This window comes from Phlebotomus argentipes, unplaced genomic scaffold, assembly GCF_947086385.1.
Source record: "Phlebotomus argentipes unplaced genomic scaffold, Phlebotomus argentipes genome assembly contig_39, whole genome shotgun sequence".
NCBI classification, from domain to species: Eukaryota; Metazoa; Arthropoda; class Insecta; order Diptera; family Psychodidae; genus Phlebotomus; species Phlebotomus argentipes.
This window is the reverse complement of record NW_026776182.1, coordinates 1,272,436-1,293,388: the sequence shown is the minus strand read 5'-3', so window position 1 is coordinate 1,293,388 and position 20,953 is coordinate 1,272,436. Positions and strand designations below refer to the sequence as shown.

Genomic DNA, 20,953 nt, shown 5'->3' with positions numbered 1-20,953 from the left:
GATTTAAAATATCAGTTAACAATCCTAATTGTACTTCTAGTGCTCTGGCAAAAATTTATTCTGGATGTTTTCAACTTTCTTTCTCGCAAATTCACCTCTTCTGACGAGAAAACATATTTCCTCGTTGGAAATAATTTACACATAGTATTGATGATTGCAGTGCATGAAATTCAATATTTATACGGATAGGAAAAGAATTATTTCAATTATCAATAAAGATTATAGGTACGTATTTCAGCTATTTAAGTTTAATATACTTCAGGTTTACGTAGCGTGACTTCAGAACATTATTCAACACTACATTTATTTAACTGAACTCAAATTCATTATAATTAGTATACTTCATATAAATCATGTGATACTTCTCACCTGAAACATCATAATTAGGTTTTATGTGAAAAAATGTCGTATTTCAAATAGTTATGACAAAAAATTCATCATCCTCCTACAAAAATCGATATTTTGCCAACATCAAGGATTCATATGATCCTAGTACGAACGCATTTCAAAAGTCCTTACTACACTCAGTGCACTGGAACTTTTCCAACTTGTGAGCAGCTCTACATTGCGTACAAAGGGCAAGGTTGCTCGAAAGCACCACCTGAATCCTGTTGTCAGTAGAAAAGGATCGAATAGTATCTGAGTATTGATCCTTCTCCACCCACAGAAGAAAGTCAACCAACTCCTTGTGCGTCAGCAGAGTCGGCGTCTCTCCACAGGAGATCAGCTCCTTGACAGTCATGCATGGGAATCTGATCAAATAGATCAGCTTCCCGAGATCCTTCCTCAGCCTCTCCCCATGATGGACAACGTTCTGCTCCAAACATTTCATCTTCAAGATGGCCTTGTACAGATCGAATTCAGAGACCGGAAGAAACGGTGATTTCAAGATCATCTTTAGAATTCGCTTGTGAGGCGCAGATATTGTCAGACTTTTGATCACATCTAGAGGAAACTTGACGAAAAGCCGCTTCATGTAGTCATTCAGCATTTTGATGTTGAACTTCTCTATGAATTCGAAGTGTTGAACCACATTTCCGGAGTCCAAGAATCCTTTGAGAAACTCCACAATCATGTGCGTCAGATCATCCACGAAGTACTTGGTGGAAGCGTACAGGAGCTCCAGATAATTTTCCTCGTCAATATCGATGGCTGTTCCATAAATATGCTTGACAAACTTGGCGAACGTGTCGACAGATATCTCCGTGATTGCAACACGCTCGCTGGTTGCATCGATCTCATTGCGCGATGGAGGAAATTGCTTCTCGAACAGTTCACTCTTCTTCGCCAACGCAAACTTTTCCGCAGTAATAATGGCGCCGCCATGGTTCGGGAAAATGAAACAAATATCCGGAGAGCTACCAAATTCAAGACGCTTTCCACAGCGAGCTGAGTTAACGGATGATGTGCTGTCCATTCTGTAGATGTAGGTTATCACTAAATAATGGCTTATAAATTCCGCTTATACGTACTTACTTTAATTACTTGCGCAATCCTGTAAAACGAACAAAACACGCGATGCCAATAGAAAATTTGTCTGGAAAGTAAAAAGATGGCGCTCCAAATCGGAAGTACTTTGTCGTTTCGCGTATAATTTTATAACGAAGTTATTAAATCGCGCTAAAATGATGATCGATAATGATGAAAAATATGATCTTTATTTTAAAAAATATTTTTTTTTTATAATTCCCATGCTTTTTTATCGTGAAAATTATTTGTCGGTTTTTCTTGACCTTCCAGTATTTTCCAGTTTCCACAATCTAGCCCACAAATGATTCCAGCACGGTGCTTTTGCGGCCATTAAGTATTCTGAGTTGAGTTTTGTTGTAAGCATTTTACGCTTTACGTAGGCTTTACGTGTGAATTATTATCCACAGAAAACTAGGTAATTACCTGAACTTAGTGTCTCAACATTCAATCTTATTGAAAATTGTAAAAGAAATCAAGAGTAAATCAAGCTACAATCGCTTATGCTAATGGAAGTAATTTTTTTCTTTTCTTACTACATTGATACAGGGATTTTGGGAAAGCAATTAGCACTAGAGACGTAGAGATGGAAGTCTTGGAAAATGCTTCGAGTAACTCTGTAAAGCGCGTAGATCTCTGCAGTCTACCAGATATCATGTTCATTTTCCCGGACGACAGCGGTGCAATTGTTACTGCGGAGAAATTTACTTTGGCGGATAAAAGCGAAGTGTTTGAGAAGCAATTTCCTCCGTCTAGCAGCGAGATCGAGCGTGTATCAATCGCAGACATATCTTTCGACACGTTTGTCGAGTTTGTGAAGCATATTTATGGAACAGCCATAGATATTAACGAGGAAAATTATCTGGAGCTCCTGTACGCTTCTACCAAGTACTTTGTTGATGATCTGACGCACATGATTGTGGGGTTTCTCAAAGGATTCTTGGACTCCGGAAATGTGGTTCAACACTTCGAATTCATAGAGAAGTTCGACATCAAAATGCTGAATGACTACATGAAGCGGCTTTTCGTCAAGTTTCCTCTAGATGTGATCAAAAGTCTGACAATATCTGCGCCTCACAAGCGAATTCTAAAGATAATCTTGAAATCACCGTCTCTTCCGGTCTCTGAATTCGATCTGTACAAGGCCATCTTGAAGATGAAATGTTCGAAGAAGAAGATAAGGAGCCGCCGTGGAACAAGACTGAGGGAGGATCTCGGGAAGCTGATCTACTTGATCAGATTCCCATGCATGACTGTTAAGGAGCTGATCTCCTGTGGAGAGCCGCCGTCTCTGCTGACGCACAAGGAGTTGGTTGACTTTCTTCTGTGGGTGGAGAAGGATCTATACTCAGATACTATTCGTCACTTTTCCACAACACGGAGGTCGAATACTTCTAAGAATGTTCATTTCTTATTGCCATCAGAATAGAAACCGAGAAGTCTGAGCATGAAATTAAAAAATAAGAAGCAAATAAAACATTGAATTTCCTATGATCGGATATCTTTTATTTATCGATGGTATCGGCTGAACTACAGAGCGAGAGCGTGATAATTCAATTTGGTAGTTCTGTTGCGAGACGCATTGGAATGGACTACACGAGAAATGGGCGAAAGCAATCTCGCCATTTCTCAAATTTTCATAAAAGAATGAACGGAATAAATTAATTCAAGGTTTTTTCAATTGAATAATTATGCTAGGAGAACTGCAATGTTTGAGATTTCAAATGCGGCAAATGATGCAAAATTCTACGCAGTGGTGCTGAAGAAGTGTGCCTGCGTGGAGTTTAGTCCACCTCCTCAATGGTCGGTCCAGAGCCGCCACCGCTGCCAGGAGCGGCTCCAGCTCCAGCGCCACCCGGAGCACCACCGGGGAATCCGCCTGGGAATCCGCCAGGCATGCCACCAGCGCCTCCAGCTCCGGCATAGATCTTTGTCATGATGGGATTGCACACCTGCTCCAGCTCCTTCTGGCGGTGCTCATACTCCTCCTTCTCCGCCAACTGGTTGGCATCGAGCCACTTGATGGTCTCATTGCATTTCTCCAGCACTTGCGTCTTCTCCGCCTCCGTAATCTTGTCCTTCACCTTGTCATCCTCCATTGAGGCCTTGAGGTTGAAGCAATAAGACTCAAGAGCATTCTTCGCGGAGATTGTCTCCCTCTGCTTCTCATCCTCGCTCCTGTACTTCTCCGCCTCATTCACCATCCTCTCGATCTCCTCCTTGCTCAGGCGTCCCTTGTCGTTCGTGATGGTGATCTTGTTCTCCTTATTGGTGGACTTCTCGAGGGCAGTCACATTCAGAATGCCGTTGGCATCAATATCAAAGGTCACCTCAATCTGGGGCACGCCGCGCGGAGCCGGTGGGATGCCAGACAATTCGAATTTGCCGAGCAAGTTGTTATCCCTGGTCATGGCACGCTCACCCTCGTACACCTGAATCAGCACACCGGGCTGGTTGTCCGAGTAGGTGGTGAATGTCTGCGTCTGCTTGGTGGGAATGGTGGTGTTTCTCTTGATGAGCACACTCATCACGCCGCCGGCAGTCTCGATACCCAGCGACAGAGGTGTCACGTCGAGCAGCAGGAGATCCTGCACCTCCTCCGACTTGTCTCCGTGGAGAATGGCAGCCTGCACAGCGGCGCCGTAGGCAACAGCCTCGTCGGGATTGATGCTCTTGTTGAGATCCTTGCCATTGAAGAAGTCCTGAAGAAGCTTCTGCACCTTGGGAATACGCGTTGAGCCACCCACGAGGACGATGTCGTGAATGGTGCTCTTGTCCATCTTGGCGTCACGCAGCGCCTTCTCCACCGGCTCCATCGTGGAGCGGAACAGATCGGCATTGAGCTCCTCAAAGCGGGCACGCGTGATGGATGTGTAGAAGTCAGTGCCCTCGAACAGTGAGTCGATCTCAATGTTGGCCTGAGTGGACGATGACAGTGTCCTCTTTGCGCGCTCGCACGCCGTGCGCAGACGACGCAGGGCACGCTTGTTGCTCGTGAGATCCTTCTTGTGCTTCCTCTTGAACTCCTGCACGAAGTGGTTCACGAGACGATTGTCGAAATCCTCACCGCCCAAGTGGGTGTCACCGGCCGTGGACTTCACCTCGAAGATGCCATCGTCGATGCTCAGGATGGACACATCGAAGGTGCCGCCGCCCAAATCGAAGATCAGCACATTCCTCTCGCCACTGGCCTTCTTGTCCAGCCCATAGGCGATGGCCGCGGCAGTGGGCTCGTTGATGATGCGGAGCACATTGAGGCCAGAAATGGTACCGGCGTCCTTGGTGGCCTGACGCTGGGAGTCATTGAAGTAGGCCGGCACCGTGATGACGGCATTGGTCACCGTCTTGCCCAGGTACGCCTCGGCGGTCTCCTTCATCTTTGTCAACACCATCGAGCTGATCTCCTCGGGGAAGAAGGTCTTCTTCTCATCCTTGTAGAACACCTGAATCTTGGGCTTCTGCTCAACGTTCACCACCTCAAAAGGCCAGTGCTTCATGTCAGCCTGAATGGCCGGATCCTCGAACTTGCGGCCAATCAAACGCTTGGCATCTGTAAAGAAGAAAAACAGAGAAAAATCATTAATTTCCTGGTAATTTCACGACTGTTTATTTAAACAAATTCTCTATCTCATATTCAATTTTCCAAGAACTAGCATGACATGGAATTATCTCATCAGGAACTCTGATTTATTTATCTTTCTGATAAGCATGTAATTCCCCGAAATTCTACAGACAAATTTGCTTTAGACAACTCAGCTGTTATCGGATCAAGAGATTGAGATATTCACATTTTTTGACTCATGGTCAATTGCAAAAATCTTTCATCATCTTTTATCAAACCAATTCCCAGACAAAATGAACTTTATGCGGTTTCCTGTTTAGCCACATCATGACAATCCAACTTTTTTTTTTTTTGAAAAGTCATTTTCTCCACGAAAAACGCTTAGCAACGCCTGAAATAAATTCACTCGTGCGTTTGTGAATAGATTAAAATAGTCGCTCTTGATGTAATTTATGACCTTCCTAATTTTAGCACAAAAATTACGCTATCATTCATAACTTTCCAATAGCTTTGACAGCGTTGAAATCTGCCCAGAAATTCTACACGAGCATGTGTGCATTTTTTTTTTTGCTGACGAGTGTGTGCAAATAAAGGTGTCCGCCAATTACGCAACATGAAGACAAGTTTTCGTTCTTCTTTTTCCTCCTCTTTTCGCCATGCCCAAGCATTTTGTGCCTCTCTTGCGCCTTTGTGTTCACTTACCAAAGATGGTGTTGGTCGGATTCATGGCCACTTGATTTTTGGCGGCATCGCCAATGAGACGCTCAGTCTCCGTGAACGCCACATAGGACGGCGTGGTGCGGTTTCCCTGGTCGTTGGCGATGATTTCCACCTTTCCGTGCTGGAAGACGCCCACGCAAGAGTACGTGGTGCCCAAATCGATACCAACAGCTGGAGCCTTTGCCATTTTTTTCTTCACTGCAAAATGCCCAAGAGAAAGGGAGAAAATTTGTTAGTCAATTTGCGTGGAAAATTCACATTTTGCATTCTAGCGCAACTGCAGTGCATGCAGTGAAGGCGTGAGGAAAATTTCCAGCACGCCGCTCAAGGTTTGCCTTATCGAATGTTCTAGAAGCTTCCAGCCACGCTTTCCCACGTGCTCCCAATTTCACGTACCAGCAACGCCCTGATTTCCCCATGGAAATCCCCCGATTTCGATAAAACCCCACTGGCGACAGCATTAATGCGAATTGTATCCATGATAGAATACGCAAGCCATTAGGCTTTTGGAGAAATTCGATGAATCATTCATGGAAATTTCTAGAAAATGGCCTCGAGGTGAAGCGCTCAAACTTCTCTCGGCCGGCACATGTTCGCACTCATTTTTGCTCAATTTCATGGTATTTCCGAGAAGGGGAAGCTAAGGATTTCTCCCTGTGCCGAAACCAGTAAAAATGCCCCAGAATTCTCAAGTATTTTCCCATAAATCCATCACACCACGACGCCCATGAAAAACCCTGAACAAGACCTCGAACTCATGGAGAAATACAGAGTGCATTTCCACACATAATCTATGGGTTTTTTCCCCGAATCCCATGTGAATACATACCTTGTGCTGAAGAACTATCGATTACACAGATAAGATGAGCAAAATGGTGAGTGAACACTTGAGAATTGTGAGGTTTTCTCGACAAATCTACACTCCACGACGCTTCGTTCAGAACTTGAGGAGGAAGTGCCTTCTGCGCCTGATTTTATAAGCTTGCGGTGTCATGCGGCGGAACTAGAATCTTCGACGACTCATCTGCCCTCTCGCAGAATCGCCACGAAGCCCATCGATGCTGTCAAAAAAATGCTGCGAGTTTGAATTTAGTCAGTTGACGGTATATTTCATATCTATCTAGAGCTATTTTCATAACTTAATACATTTATATTTAGTTCAATCATTAAATAATTACTGCGGAGGTATGAACATCTCGAATGGGTAGCCGAGAAGATCTTTAATTGAAATTCTCTCCCTTGGATTGTGTCTCAGGCACTGCTGGGCAATCTGTAGGTAGAAAATTGTTCAATTAGTCACCTGTAATTCAATAGAATGTCGTTTTTATGTGAATTATACTTCGAGAAACATAGCTGGGTATATTGAAGGAAGAGGCGGATAATCGATGACAGTGTCTGGATTGCAGATGGCAATAATTTTGCTGTGCATATTCTTAATGTTTCCAAACGGTGTGACTTTGTAGATGAACTGGAAGAAAATGCACCCCAGAGACCACACATCCGTCTTTGGAGATATCTTAATTTTGGGCACTCCGACTGATTGTGTGTCCTCATCCGTTGATATATCAATGAGGGCTTCGGGACTGATGTAATTGTAAGTGCCGGCTTGTGTGTGCTTAATTATGCTCGTGGAGTCCGAAGAGATGTTGCTGGCAATGCCGAAATCGATGAGCTTCAGTCTTCCGTTGACGATGAGAAAGTTGCCCGGCTTTATATCACAGTGAATCACGTTACACGCATGAATGTACTGAACACACTTGAGCATCTGATGCCAGAAATCCATGATCGTGTACACAGGAAGACTCTTTGGGAACTCCTTGAGAATTGCACTGAGATCTCGTTCACCCCTCTCCATTACAATGTACAGAATGGAGTCATGTTGTGAGTAGTAACTGCAAAATTGGAATTGATCAGGAGAAATTCCTTCACCAGCACAATATTTACTTACTGATCAAAAAGTGTCACGATAGATTTTCCTTGCAATCTCTTCAGCAACTCAATTTCATGTATGTTGTCACTCAATGCATTGGCATCGCCATTGAGTCTGATCACTTTCAGGGCACATTCCAGGCTACTGCCCACCATGTGCGCCAAATAGACCACACTGGAGCCCCCGTGACCCAATTTCCGCACCACATTGTAGTCCTTTCCATTGATCTGCACAACTCTGTGTCGCGGCTTCTCATCATGTACACTATTGTTAGTTTCCAGTGCTGTGCTAGTACAGGATTCCGATGAAGATTTCTGTCTATCCTTAATGCTCAGATTGGCAAGATTGCGATTATTCTCCTTCAGGTGCTTTTTGTAATCCACGCTCAAGATAACTTTCTCCTGTCTCTCCCGGCAATCTTTCGTCTTGGGCGTGGCAATCGTGGCAGTGCAGGGAAGTGTGTCCTCGCCACCATTCTCTGGATCCTTCTTCCCAAGAGTCTCTTCTGAGATAGGTGTCAACTCCGACAATTCTGCATTCTCCTTTGGCATCAACCCCGTGGGCAGCACTGCATTTGATCTGGAAAGACATAAAAGCACAATTAGACCACTCATTAGGTTAATTATCATATCAATCTCACCTATTAACACCTTTTTGCTCCACGATGGTCTGCAGAATTGCTGTGATGCTGTAAAATTGGGACCCAAAACAAAGCCAAACTTTTGCAAAACATCTTGAAAAATGTGTAAATGAATCAACAAACCTCTTTTCCTCGTTTTCCACCGAATTATCCGACTCCAGATCAATTGGCGGTAGATCCTTGACACGTTTTGGTAGTGGTTTTCGCGACATTATGGCCAGAGTACTGAAAATTCGAGGAAAAATCGTTGGAAAACAACCGGAAACGCGTTTCCCGTATAAACAAAAATACGAAGCGCAGCCGTCAAATTTTGTGGCGATCGTGGCACACCTCGCGGAAAATATGTGGTATCACAGTTTATAAACTTCAATTTCGATTAGGATTCACTGCATTCTCTGGTGATTTTTTCATTGATTTTCTCAGTGTAAGCATGGAAAATCTGGGATCAGAGATTGGTCAGAAGATGAGGGTAAGATTGATTAATCGATTGCATAAAGTGGCAGAATGCGAGGGAAGGAACTTGTGCCTGAAAATTGATTTTAATTTAGACTTTTGAGGTTATATTTACTGAAAGGACTTTTCTCCTCTTTCCCTGTGTTTTTCATCCTCTTCACCAGCACGCCGTGAAGGCGAAGCTTCTGGAACTAGGCACGGGATCCTCATCGGGTTATGTGGATGACGAACTGCCTGATTATGTGATGATAATGGTGGCAAATAAGCGTTCAAAGCAGCAGATGATTGAGGATTTGACACTATTTCTGGGCTCCAACACCGGAGAATTCGTCACCTGGCTGCACCAAGTCTTGCAAAAGCTCCAGGAGGTGTCCCTTCCTGCGACACGTAAGTGGGCATGTGTCTCTTGTCCGGTGGGAATGAGTAATAATAATATTTGACTTTGCAGTGCCTCCACCAAAGACATCCAAGAGAAAGGCTTCCGAGAGTTCAGACACGACTCACAAGAAGGAGAAGAGAAAAGAGAAAAAGTCAAAGAAGCCCGGAAAGGGTCCAGCTTCCAATAGCTCATCGAAATCCATGGAGAAGCCAAAGGCCACATCATCGGCTGCTCCATCAATCACAGATGTCTTTGCCGATCAACTGATCCAGAAGGCGAAGAAGACGATGCAATCTGAGGCTACAGTGAATGTGAAAAAGCGAGAGAGGACACCGGAGGCGATTAGAGCGCAAGATGAGACACCGGAAAATGATTTTGATATTCCGACAATTACACAGATCGCAGAGAATACTGTGGAGCAGACTCGCCGGAAAGAGTTGCTGGAGTTGGAAGAGATCCAGAAGAAGATCTATCAGGCGAAGCGGCAGCTCAGCAAGCTCACATCGGACGAATCGGAGGATGAGGATTTTATCAACTTGAAGGCGGATGGGGAGGAGTTTGACGATCCAGATGTGAGACAGACAGAGAGTATCGTGGACTCTACGAGGAATCAGGCAGCGTATCGTAATCCTAGTCCAATTGTGTTTGATCTACCTGCCAGAAGAGTGTCCAGCAGCAGTGAGGGTGAGCCTCCCGAGAGGGAGAAAACTCCAAAGAAAACTTCTGTGAAGGAGAGGCTGGGCTCGAAGCCCACTGCTGAGGTGGGAAAGAATGTCATAAGCTTATCAGCGAATCGACGTAGCGAGCAGGAGATCTATATTCCAGCTTTTCGGCGACGAGAGATGGAGAAAGCCAAAGAGATGGCTGTTGTGAAGGAGCCTCTGAAGACACGTCGAATGCAGGAGAGTTCTGTGGAGGTGATCCGCCGAGAGAAGCGCAATGCGAAGGAGCCGAAAGTATCTCTCGTGAAGGAGTTAAAATCCTCTGTCCGCCAACGAATTGGATCGCGCGTGATTGTGGCTCCGCCAAAGCCAGAGTTCGATGAGGATGCCGTTGATGTGTCTGTGAGTAGTGTGGTGAAGATCAAGCCACGTCCTGTGCTGCCCTTGGGGAAGCAGGCGAACAAGAATCTGCTGCTACGCGCCATGGCGGAGGCGCAGAAGTCCACTGCGGGTGTCATGACACAGCGTGGCATCGAGAAGAAGGGCAGAGTTGCGGGGAAGGCGGGAAAGGTGACTGCCAATAAGGCAAACATCCTGATCGAGGTGCCTCGTGGGAATAACGACAAATCGCGAGAAGATGAGTACGTGCCCACGCCAGTGACTCACCATGAGCAGAATGACGAGGTTGTCTATATTCCTCAAACATCTTGTGAGGAAATCGATGATGACAGTGAGGCGAATGCACCAAATAGTGGTGAGGATGAACAGAAGAGACCCCAATTTGTCGTGACTCTTGACGGGATTTTCAAGGGAATAAAGGCCGACAATATTGCAAAGAAGAAATCTCTGCCTAAGAATGTGAAGGAGCGAATTGTGGAGAAGAAAATTGTCTCAGTTGAGCCAAGGACGCGCAGCACTAGGAAGGCATCTCCGGAGAGGAAGAAGGAAACACTGGAGCCGGTGAAGAAAGATGAATTGACACCTAAAAAGAGATCTGCTGAGAAAGAAGCGCCAAAAGATGATGAACCGCCTAGGAAAAGACGAATTCGTTGTTCGCCAATTCGATTTGATTTGGATAGTGAGAAGAAGGACAACAAATCCCCAAAGTCTCCGTCACCGTCAACACCAAGGAAGTCTCATAAGACGCCCGAAAGGGAGCCGGACAAGAACACAAGGATTGATGGAGATGGTCATACAGTGACAATAAGGAGAATTGAAACGAAAAAATATGAGAATTTACCATCACGTGAGTTGATTTTTTTCAATTTCTTCCCTATTGAGAATATTTATAAGCCTCTTTTTCTTTCAGTGCTGAGCTCAGTGACTGTTCCGCAGGCATCGGCAAAGCCCAAGGATCGCTGCAAGTACTTTCCAAATTGCACTAAAGGTGACTCGTGTGAATTTATTCATCCTTCGATGCCCTGCAAATCATTTCCCAACTGTAAGTTTGGCGAAATGTGCCTCTATTTGCATCCCAAGTGCAAATTTGACCTCACTTGCTCTCGTCACAATTGCAATTTCTCTCACACACCGGTTATCTCAGCGGCTCCGCCTCTAGGTAAGAGTCTACAATCGCTTCGATTTTGGCTATCAGTTGGGATTTGCATGGAAATCGCGTTATCACGGGGGCACGTTTTTGCGAGAAAAAAAAATCATGTGCACGCGATATCAGAAATCTCCTAATCTCTGCTGAGAATTCACTTGCTGACCACGGCCAAGAATTTTAACCCTCTGCTCACTGATGTGTGTGTGTGTTGTTTCCTCAACAGCTTCTCACGTAGTTCCTGTGCACAACTACAAGATGATCACGCAGAATTTACTGCCACCGCTCTGCAAATTCTATCCAAAGTGCAGCAACACTCTGTGCAACTTCTACCATCCAAAGTTGTGTCGCTTCGGGAAGGCTTGCATGAACAAGGTGGAATGCAATTTCTACCATCACGACATCCCGGCGGTGGATAAGTTCAAGTGGGTCTCGACGGCGCCCGGAACTGGATCTGGGCAAGCGACGTCGACATTTGTCTAATAACTATCCCGCGTGCGTCACTAATCCAATTAAAGAAGAATGACTATATATTGAAGAGTTTGCCACATTTTCATGCATTATTTATATTAATGATATCTATTCGACTTAGAGAATATTTAATTACAAAATGTACAGCCAATGTACGTGAATGTAATCACGGGCAGATACTTCGAGTGAGCTCTGAATAATAAAAGAAAGAAAATGATGAATTTGATGAAGAATTTAGATGACAACACAGTGAAAGAGATATGCAAGTTTCACGATTTGAATCAATAAATCGATAGATCATGCAGAGTATGGACTTTTAACAATAGGAAAATGCAGAATAAAAAGAGAAAATCATTTTTTTTTTTGGAAATTAACAAGACTTTCTGTTATCTTTTAAAACTGACAGCTTCCTATTCTCCAAAGCGAAGCGAGATCACCCCGTGGCAAAATTAGGAAACCCCTGACATCCATCTTTCGTCTCCTCCAGAGGGTTAAGTGAAAAAGTTTTCTGTACGTGAAAAACAGCAATTTCTCTGCAATCATGATGCAAGGAATGACCCCATCCACCCTGAAGAAGCACCCGGCGGTAAGTGCATCACGCCAACAGTGGAGTTAATGGATTAGCTGTGATATTTCACTCCAAAATCTCCTCTAATCTCTATTACGTCACAAGCACAATGGACTGTATTTTTCTCTTCCTCCTCCTCGCAAATCCACAGCTGATCCCGCTGTACGTGTGCACGGCACTGGGAATGTGCGGAGCTCTGTACTACACCCTTCGCCTGGCCACCCGTAATCCCGATGTGACCTGGAACCGCTCCTCAAACCCAGAGCCATGGCAAGAGTATTCGGACAAGCAGTACAAGGTAGGCACATTTGGGTGGTTTCCGCAGATGAGCAGTGAATGTTTCATTTGTGCCCTTTTTCTAGTTCTACTCACCTGTCCGGGACTACTCCAAGTCTCACAGCCCGGCTCCCAAGTACACTGAGTAAAGGACTACATCCCAAATGATAAATCTCTCGTGGGTTTAATCCACTTTTCAACTGTAGTCAAATGTCGGAGAGAAAATAGTGAAGCAAGATCCATTCAATAAAGTCTCTTAATGTGACTATACAAGAAAAATGCTGGATAATTTGGGATTAGCGATCAACTTAACTTGAATAGAGGTTGAGTTGCCAAGAGTATGTGTATAAATAAATAAGGCGTCAGTACTTTAGTTTATTTAATCGGTTCATGAGAAGTCTAAACACGTTGATTTTGTGCAACAATACCATTTATTTCGAAGTATAATGTTCTACGTCAGAATTTCTGCTTTCTTCCACGGAATCCACGTGAGATGCTTCACTATTTCTGACACGAACCTACTTTCGAGATACTGTGCTGATAGCGAGCAATATCATAATCTTACAAGTGGCTTGGAATGCTAAAATTTTGGAATCAATTCAACATTGACTAAAACACACACACGCGCGCGAAAGCGATTGCAAATATTTTCACTAGAAAATTGACTAGAGTTTGAGGCGATTTAGCTGATAGATTGCAATTTGTGGCAGTGGTTGTTGAACACACCTTCAATTGAGAGATTCATGAGGGGAAATACTCTGTGCTGTCCTCAGATGACAGAGAGATTTGGGCATTCTCGTAGAGAATTGTGCCATCGAATGCCTTCACCGACACAATTGGTGTCTTGCAGTAGAAGCAGAGCTTGTTGCTGAGCAAATGCTGAACAATGCAGTTTCTGCAAAGCAATAATCAAGGATCAGTTCACAAAGAGATATTGGAAAAATGTTCTGTACGATGTTTTCTTACCCGCAAGATTGATGTTGGCACGGGAGAAACTCACAGGATATGGCTTTTGCGTAGCAGATGGAACAGAGGGAATCTTCTGATAAGATTGTCACCTCAGACATCATGGTTTGTCGCTTCTGAAGAATCTTGATCATCTGTCGCACCTTGATCAACTCCTCAGCTGTGATGTGTGTGGGATAGTCAGCCAGATTGAAGGTCAATACAGGAGGATCCTGGTGAAATTGCTCAGGACTCTGGGCCGGATTGTCCGGTGCAACATCTGCTGGCCACACTTGTTGAATTACCGGCGGCAATTTAGCCTCTCCCAAGGCAAACTCAAGTGTGATGCACTGAAAACTTGGCTCAATGAGAAGACAACGAGACACTCTCGGAATCTTGCTCACGACAAAGTCCTCTTCCTCAATTTCATCCTTCATGAGTGCCAAGAGAATGCCCAAAACCGCCGAGATGATGGCAAAGTGAGTGACACTGCTCAGATCTGGTAGACAGAGATCGAGAACATACTGAAAACACCCCGGCGGCGTTGTGACTCGTGATAAGACTTGACTGGCCAGTTGACACACACGCCCCAGCAGCAGATCACTGTTGGCACGTGAGGGATCCTGAAAGATGCCCGGTGCAATGGTGATAATCATCTCCAGAGCGCGCATTAGCGATACTGTGAGTTCAAAACACATCGAGCAAATCTTCAACTGTCTAGAGTCGATGCTTTGATGCTGATCTGTGCGTCTATTGGCAGTCTGAATCTCCTGCAGCAGCAGAATAAACTCCGAGAATGCCCAATTGAGCTGCGACAGCAGAGAGTTGAGGAAAATTGTGCAGTATGGCTCATCAGCCAGTAGAATGCGACTGATGATGTTCTGGAAGTGACGCGATGGACATGCTGGTGCTATGTGATGAAGAAGTCCTGTATGGGAACCATTCTTTCCGCGACTCCTGAACAGTCCCAGAGCCGAAGAAGTCAAATCACCCTGTTGCCAAATACTGGTAGGTCGAGATTCCCTAATAGAAAAACATTTTCTCTTGTCAATAACCCCGCGAAAACATGTAATGAGCAATCGCACTGACCTGTAGGCAAATCCTTCGCCCAGCCAGAAGCGCAAGAGGAGCCAATTACTTTGACCCCAAGCGCGATTTTCATAGGGACGCAGCAGAGAGTGCACCATCGCCAATTGGCTGCTTGCCGATGTCTTCTCAAGCGCTCTGATGCCCACCTCGTGGCACGTAACTGTCCCCAATGCCTGCAGGAGGGCGTCCTTGCAAGAAGCGAGAACCACTCGAGGATCCGTTGAGTGAGCAGCAAGAAATTCCGCCGCACTCATCACAATGTCCATCGAATCTGTGAGATCGTGCTGAAGATTCATGTCGTGAAAGCTAAAATCCAACACTGTGTCCAGCAGAATCGGCAGGACATTAATGTAAGTTTCAGGAACAAAGGAGAAAAGTACTCCTTGACTCGAGGATGATTGGAGAGTGTCAAAGATGAGCTTTAGAAGCCAACACAGAAGATCTCGTCGATGCGATCCAAGAGCCACTGAACGATACCATGCTTGTTTTCTCGCCAATTCCATCGATCTCTTCGCAAAGATGCTCTTCCTCTGGCCAAAACGCTCCTGAATCTCCAGGAGAATATCATCGTGCGTATTGGACAAAGTCCCATTGACATCTTTGAGCTCCTCAAGAGTCTTCAACACTTCATCTGAGCAATCTTTCGTCTCTGAGAGAATTCCTGACAACATTGCAATGTTATCACGCAAATCAGCGATCTGTAAGATGAAGAGGCAGAATATTTTGGCCATTCCTGGGAATTTTTCTTGCGTGAATAAACTCACCATTACAATGTATTTGTGAGCCACTGCGTAGTAGTAGAAAATTGAGCAATCCAGAAGCTCATCAAGTGACTGATTACTATTCCTGTCAATGCCTCTCCTCACGGGACTTCCCACCTGTCGCACTGGAAAGATGTTTCTGGGCAGATTCGCTGGGTAATTTGGATTCGGCTGATGTCCAGTTATCATCAGCATGGCGGAATCTATTAGAAACAAATATCACGAATTGAAAAACATATTTTCTACTAAATGTGCAACGTGAAATACTCACAGAAATCCGCAGAATCTTGTCGTGCAGCAACGTCAGGGGCCAGAGGAATTATTGCGGGATGACTCTCTCCCAGAACACTGATCATTTCACTGCGGAACACCTTTTTCAGATGCGATAGAACGCCACCGAGTCGGTCAAAGTGAAAGTACGTGAAAGCATCGTTGTAGAAATTAACTGGATCAACTTGGATGGGCTTTTGGGGCACTTCCGTGGCGAGGAGTTGGCGACTAACGTCGAGGAGGATACAGAGAAAGGATAGCGCCACAGCGGGTTGTGTGGGAGTCGCGTAGGTATTTTGCATTGAGAGACTCCGATGTTCCAAGCTGTTCTCCATTACGTAATTCCTGAACTTTGTGAGGAAAATTCTTCTACTCGATGGATTGTCTGGTCGCCCATCACGGTGATTGAGAAGGACTGAGATGAGATTCTTCTGGAGTGTGTAGAGAGTAGTTGTGCAGGCGTTCAACTTCTCACAGGCAGCCAAGTAGAGATCCTTCCGGCCGCCAATTCCCTCTGTCCAGATGTGATCGTCTGGCAAGAGACGCTCCAGCGCCGCCTCGTCGGGTGGCTTGATGTACAGGAAGAGTGGTAGACAGTTTTTCTCGAAAAACCTCTCAATTAGGAGATATTTTCTCGTTTCCGGATGATTACAGATGCACGTGAGAATAACAATGACCATCCTTTGCTTCTCATACTCCAGATCAATTGGAGTCTCTTTGTAGCTGCTGCCAATTAGACTGATAAGCTTTATGAGCACGGCTTTAATCTCATCGGACTCCATGTATGTCCACAGAAGAGTGAGAAATGTTCCCAGTGTAGAATCTGGCAGTCCCGGATGGATAACAATATTGTGACTCGGATCACTCCGGATGACACACATGCTTCTCAAGTAGGAGAACAGCTTGTCTTCCACGACATAAGAATTAGTGAGCAATGGTGCAAGTTCCTCCACCAGAAGCGCCGCCACCACCATAAATACCGAGTCTGTGGTGCTCTTTTCATGCTCTGCGGGCTTCTTGGAGCGCGAAATGAGCCTTGAGAGATTTGCCAGGTACTGAAGAAGATGATCCGCGTGTTCCAGCAGCTGCTTCGGAGGCAGCTGCAATGCCCTGTACCCAGGAATGGGATGTCTAAACGGGGATCCTCCGAAGTTAGCCGTGAGACTGTCGTTGTACGAGAGCGAGACAGCCGGAAAGAGTGCCAATCCTGGGCCTCGCTCGATGTCCGCGAATGCCTCACCAAGGCTCACGCCATTCCGATGGTATTCAATCCTTCCCCCATCCATGTCCAGGCACACGCTGAAGACATCGCCGCTGCGCCAGTAAGGTCCGTACTTCTTCGTGTAAACGTGCCAGATTCTCTGCTTGCTCCCATCCAGGCCATAGCTGTATTTTGTGTCGCCCACGCCAGTGTCTGTGGTGAACTTGCACTTTGCGGAGCACCAGCCAATCTGCATGACTCCCTTTGAGCGCAGCTGCACTTCGTACATCCACTTTCCCTGGAGTGAAAAAGAGTTTTTCTTCTTGAGGTCAAGGCCTTGGTCAGATGGAATCAAAATTGACTCACTTGAAAGACACAACAGTTTGCTCGTACTGTTGAGAAGGGACTCTGAGACTGTACGGTGAGTCGATCAGGAGAGATGGACACCAGAGGATTGCCCGGATCCTTGTCAAAGATGGTCTTTGCTGGTCCCAGTCGACCATCCTGCTCCTCAATCTTCTCATCATCGGCATTCACGTCGTCAACCGCCTTCGCCTTCAACCACTCCGTGACCTCATGAAGATGCCTGCGACATGGAAAATCAATTATTTGGCCCAACCCCAAGAGAGGTAAAATGAATGGAATTCATTGAACTCACTCAGAAAGGGTCAAAGACTTCAGTTGCACCCCCGATTTGTAGGTTAGAGAGGGATATTCACCGAAAATTTCCACTAAAACACTAGAGATTTCCATTGCACTGCACCTTCCGCCACTTGTGCACACTCACTGGACAATTTTCTTCATGATTTCGAGGCCAGGAGCAGCTCTCTGATGTGGAAATAGTCCAAGGAAACGAGAGTGCTCCTGCGTATGTTTTTGTTTGCACACTCTCTCCCCCACTCTCTGACAGCAGCAATCATTTGCGCGCCATTTGTCTCTCCAGCCAGTCCTCTCTCTCTCTCTCTCCCTCCCATCTGATATTCAAGGATTCGCTAATTATCCCCAGCTGCACGATATTATGTCGCAATTTTTCACTCACTCATGTAGATTGTATTTTAATTGAGTGGCAAGCAAGGATAGAAGAAACGCCAAAACAATTATGCGAACAAGCATTTGAGAGAAGAGCTGAATGTTCTCTCGATTCATTCCATAGCGCTTTGCATGGAGTTTCAGTATTCGTCCTGAATAATAAATGAGCTGTGGAGGACATGGGATACGCAGAAGTCATCAAGGACGCGAAAATTTCATGCTGGAAAGAGGACAAGGTGGAAATTTTCTACAATCTAATTTTCTCCCAAACATGCTTTTTCTCTCTTTATCAGTGGTGTTAGTGTTCGTCACGTATGGCGCTACTTTCTACGCAGAGCAGTGGAGACGCCGGGTGTTGACCTGTTGCTAGAAGCGGGAAAACTTCTGGAACACTCTTCTGGAAATACTCCCCATTTCCGATCACTTTTATTAGAAAATACCATAAACATTGATGTTAGGTTAAATCTTTTAATCAATTATGCCAAAATACATTCAGTCCTCATGGAATAACCACACAGAAAATACTTTTTAAATGCTTCCTGTGGGAATATATATATATATAGAGAGGGGGGAGAGAGAGAATTTTCAATATTAGTTTAGATACCCATTTTCTGAGGCCGGGAATTGACTGACGAATTGCACACCGGGAGAGAGACAACTATTCACAATGATCCGTTCCACGTCCACACTTCTCGAGGTCCTGGTAGTCCCTGTAGAGATCCATCAATTGCTTCCGCAGGCGTACAACCTTAGATCGCAGCTCCTTCTCCTCATCCACGAGTGACTGAATTTGATTTCTGAGCTTCTGTGCTTGGTCCTGGTCAACCACCCATCGCAGGTACAGCTCCTTCCACACCACGAGGCTGATGGGGGCGACAGAAGGCCAGATGACGGCTGGATTGGGCTCATACACGGGACTGAGGAAGTTCCGCAGCACTTCCGGGCGGTTGAGGTACGACCAGAGGCTTGTGGTCTTGGTGGTGACACCGAGTTGAGTGCGCTCGCGCTCGGAGTCGGCGAGGAATGTGCCGAATTGACTGCTATAGCTGTGCTCAAAGAGCATCACCAGGAAGTTTGTACTGAACTCGAAGCTACAGGTGAACTGGGCATGGAGCTGGTGAACGCAGTCGAGGAAGAGAACGAAGCTGGAGCCAGAGGTTTTGGCGCGCACGTGAGAGGGTGTGTAGCAGGACTGCCGGTGGCGCGTGTGAAAGGGAAATCCCGCCTGGACCCACTCCCTTTCTATTAAGGCCTGTAATCCGCGCACTGTGCGACAGTCGGGATTGAGGATGATCTGCACCAGCGACGTGACGATGAGAGTGGTGTCTAGACCCTTGCCGCCGTGCACCAGCACCGGACTGCCATCCTGGTCGAGACACTGAGCCACCACGCAGGCAGTGTTGAGGGCGCTGAGGACATGACCCAGCCAGTTGCTGTTCTCCAGTCGCGAGAGCCATTTGTCTGGTGAGCAAGTGATGTCATTGCATGCTTCCACGAGGCGACTGAAGCACTCCAGAAGCTGGGAAATGTGGGAAAACGTGCCCACAGATCGGGTGGCTTTCTTCCACTGCGAGTAATGCTGATCCGTCTCCGTTGTGGCTTTCCCCTTCACGCCCCACGTGTCCACAATGAAGCCCTTGCGGCTCTTGCCCAGCACACTGTTGAGGATGGCTTCGTCGGCACGACAGCGCTTCCCGCTAGACGTGGGCGAGGGTTGGGCACTTCTCAGCATCACAGCACCATTCTCGTGGCGATAGCTGATCAACGGAAAGCGTCCGCCATCTCGGAATCCAGCAGACGCAATGATCTGCTCATCGGTGATCCCACGAGGAACTACCACAGCAGCAGGATAGGAGGAGCACACAGAGAAGTCGCGATTCACTGAGCTAAGGCGCCACTCCTCGCTGGCCAGCAACTTCGAGAACTCCACCTCAGGCCTGAACATCTCGTAGCCATCCTCCAAGATGGAAAACATTGGCCTGTAGAAGAAGGCATAGAGCAGATTCACGCTGTCCAGCGTGATCAACTGCTCAATGGTCTGGGCGACATTGAGAAAGTCCTGAGAAGCAGAAATCTCCAGTGCAATCACTCGCAGATCCTTGCATTTCAGCACTAGCGTCCCACCCTGAAGCTGATTGTTCACCACATGCGGTTTCCGCTCCAGGAAGTCAATGTTCTGGTGCAGCAGCTGCAAATACATGGAACACACGATAGTCTTCCTCTCATCCGCCAAAGCACTGCCATTCAGTAACTCACCCACAATTCCTGCGTGTCCTCCTTGCGCGTGCTGAGGATGAGGTGGTGACCAGTGATGCAGAGTGTGCCCGCCACGGGGGGCTGATCCCCGCCGGCCAGGAGGACAACATTGTCGAGCTTCGGGGTGAGAATCAACTCGGCGAACTCCATCGTGTGGGTGGCACTTTTGCATGCACGCTTTTTCACGTCAGAACGCCTATCGCTGCGGGCCCCAATCGCCCATTTGGTCAGGCACTGATCTCCCTCACGCCTTATCACCAATTTGTGTGCACTTATACCCGCCTAGGGCTTATCTGAGCGATGGGAAGTGAAAATAACTATGCCACAAGCAGCACAATGACAGTCCAAAGGGAGTCCAAAAGAACACAGCGTAAAGGCAAATTGGTCATGGAAATTGTGATTCTGTCACAATGCCAGGCAATGTTGACATAAATTCAACATTTTTACCTACAAAATGTCCATCTCGACGTGGAGTCTTACTGGTCTGAGAATTGCTCTTGATTAGAGGGCTTGTAAAATTAAAATACTTATCGTTGTTGCTTCTCCCGGCTTTACTTTCTTACAATTAGTGGAAATCTTTGTCCAATCGATGGCAATAGCTGTGAACTCGTCACAGTGAAAATCAAATACTCACAGGATGGTTGGTGTCCATGGTGACAGCATTGTTAAATGCCTTCCCTCCGCCGGCTGGCCGTCGCAGGCTGACTAAAGCAAAGTAGGATAATTAAATT

The 20,953-nt window shown here is 46.1% G+C and overlaps 8 protein-coding genes across 8 annotated transcripts; 3 read left to right on the top strand and 5 right to left on the bottom strand.

Moving 5' to 3' along the window:
* Positions 1 to 39: 39 nt before the first annotated feature.
* LOC132263702 (actin-binding protein IPP-like) lies at positions 40 to 1,562 on the bottom strand. The gene is made up of 2 exons (XM_059763618.1): positions 1,477 to 1,562; positions 40 to 1,418 (listed from the first exon to the last, which is right to left on the bottom strand). Exon 2 carries the CDS (start codon positions 1,415 to 1,417, stop codon positions 506 to 508), a length of 912 nt encoding a protein of 303 aa, XP_059619601.1. The 5' UTR covers position 1,418; positions 1,477 to 1,562; the 3' UTR covers positions 40 to 505.
* Positions 1,563 to 1,701: 139 nt separating this feature from the next.
* LOC132263752 (uncharacterized) lies at positions 1,702 to 2,916 on the top strand. Its single transcript, XM_059763694.1, has 2 exons — positions 1,702 to 1,885; positions 2,017 to 2,916. Exon 2 carries the CDS (start codon positions 2,054 to 2,056, stop codon positions 2,894 to 2,896), a length of 843 nt encoding a protein of 280 aa, XP_059619677.1. The 5' UTR covers positions 1,702 to 1,885; positions 2,017 to 2,053; the 3' UTR covers positions 2,897 to 2,916.
* A 35-nt stretch (positions 2,917 to 2,951) lies between these two features.
* On the bottom strand, positions 2,952 to 6,716 carry LOC132263750 (heat shock 70 kDa protein cognate 4). Its single transcript, XM_059763692.1, has 3 exons — positions 6,579 to 6,716; positions 5,732 to 5,947; positions 2,952 to 5,017 (listed from the first exon to the last, which is right to left on the bottom strand). Exons 2-3 carry the CDS (start codon positions 5,934 to 5,936, stop codon positions 3,252 to 3,254), a joined length of 1,971 nt encoding a protein of 656 aa, XP_059619675.1. The 5' UTR covers positions 5,937 to 5,947; positions 6,579 to 6,716; the 3' UTR covers positions 2,952 to 3,251.
* A 133-nt stretch (positions 6,717 to 6,849) lies between these two features.
* On the bottom strand, positions 6,850 to 8,690 carry LOC132263751 (dual specificity protein kinase TTK). The gene is made up of 5 exons (XM_059763693.1): positions 8,443 to 8,690; positions 8,320 to 8,367; positions 7,698 to 8,258; positions 7,089 to 7,641; positions 6,850 to 7,019 (listed from the first exon to the last, which is right to left on the bottom strand). The coding sequence occupies exons 1-5, from the start codon at positions 8,529 to 8,531 to the stop codon at positions 6,924 to 6,926; spliced, it is 1,347 nt and encodes a 448-aa protein (XP_059619676.1). The 5' UTR covers positions 8,532 to 8,690; the 3' UTR covers positions 6,850 to 6,923.
* On the top strand, positions 8,649 to 12,164 carry LOC132263749 (zinc finger CCCH domain-containing protein 14). Its single transcript, XM_059763690.1, has 5 exons — positions 8,649 to 8,788; positions 8,937 to 9,159; positions 9,221 to 11,059; positions 11,123 to 11,371; positions 11,583 to 12,164. The coding sequence occupies exons 1-5, from the start codon at positions 8,750 to 8,752 to the stop codon at positions 11,837 to 11,839; spliced, it is 2,607 nt and encodes an 868-aa protein (XP_059619673.1). The 5' UTR covers positions 8,649 to 8,749; the 3' UTR covers positions 11,840 to 12,164.
* A 98-nt stretch (positions 12,165 to 12,262) lies between these two features.
* Positions 12,263 to 12,899, top strand: LOC132263753 (cytochrome c oxidase subunit NDUFA4). The gene is made up of 3 exons (XM_059763695.1): positions 12,263 to 12,413; positions 12,547 to 12,693; positions 12,758 to 12,899. The coding sequence occupies exons 1-3, from the start codon at positions 12,369 to 12,371 to the stop codon at positions 12,818 to 12,820; spliced, it is 255 nt and encodes an 84-aa protein (XP_059619678.1). The 5' UTR covers positions 12,263 to 12,368; the 3' UTR covers positions 12,821 to 12,899.
* Positions 12,900 to 13,083: 184 nt separating this feature from the next.
* On the bottom strand, positions 13,084 to 18,004 carry LOC132263748 (E3 ubiquitin-protein ligase RNF123). The gene is made up of 7 exons (XM_059763689.1): positions 17,596 to 18,004; positions 17,304 to 17,523; positions 15,738 to 17,235; positions 15,470 to 15,669; positions 14,706 to 15,403; positions 13,638 to 14,639; positions 13,084 to 13,566 (listed from the first exon to the last, which is right to left on the bottom strand). Exons 1-7 carry the CDS (start codon positions 17,688 to 17,690, stop codon positions 13,413 to 13,415), a joined length of 3,867 nt encoding a protein of 1,288 aa, XP_059619672.1. The 5' UTR covers positions 17,691 to 18,004; the 3' UTR covers positions 13,084 to 13,412.
* Positions 18,005 to 18,311: 307 nt separating this feature from the next.
* Positions 18,312 to 20,696, bottom strand: LOC132263646 (myotubularin-related protein 9). The gene is made up of 2 exons (XM_059763536.1): positions 20,223 to 20,696; positions 18,312 to 20,154 (listed from the first exon to the last, which is right to left on the bottom strand). The coding sequence occupies exons 1-2, from the start codon at positions 20,370 to 20,372 to the stop codon at positions 18,625 to 18,627; spliced, it is 1,680 nt and encodes a 559-aa protein (XP_059619519.1). The 5' UTR covers positions 20,373 to 20,696; the 3' UTR covers positions 18,312 to 18,624.
* Positions 20,697 to 20,953: the final 257 nt, after the last annotated feature.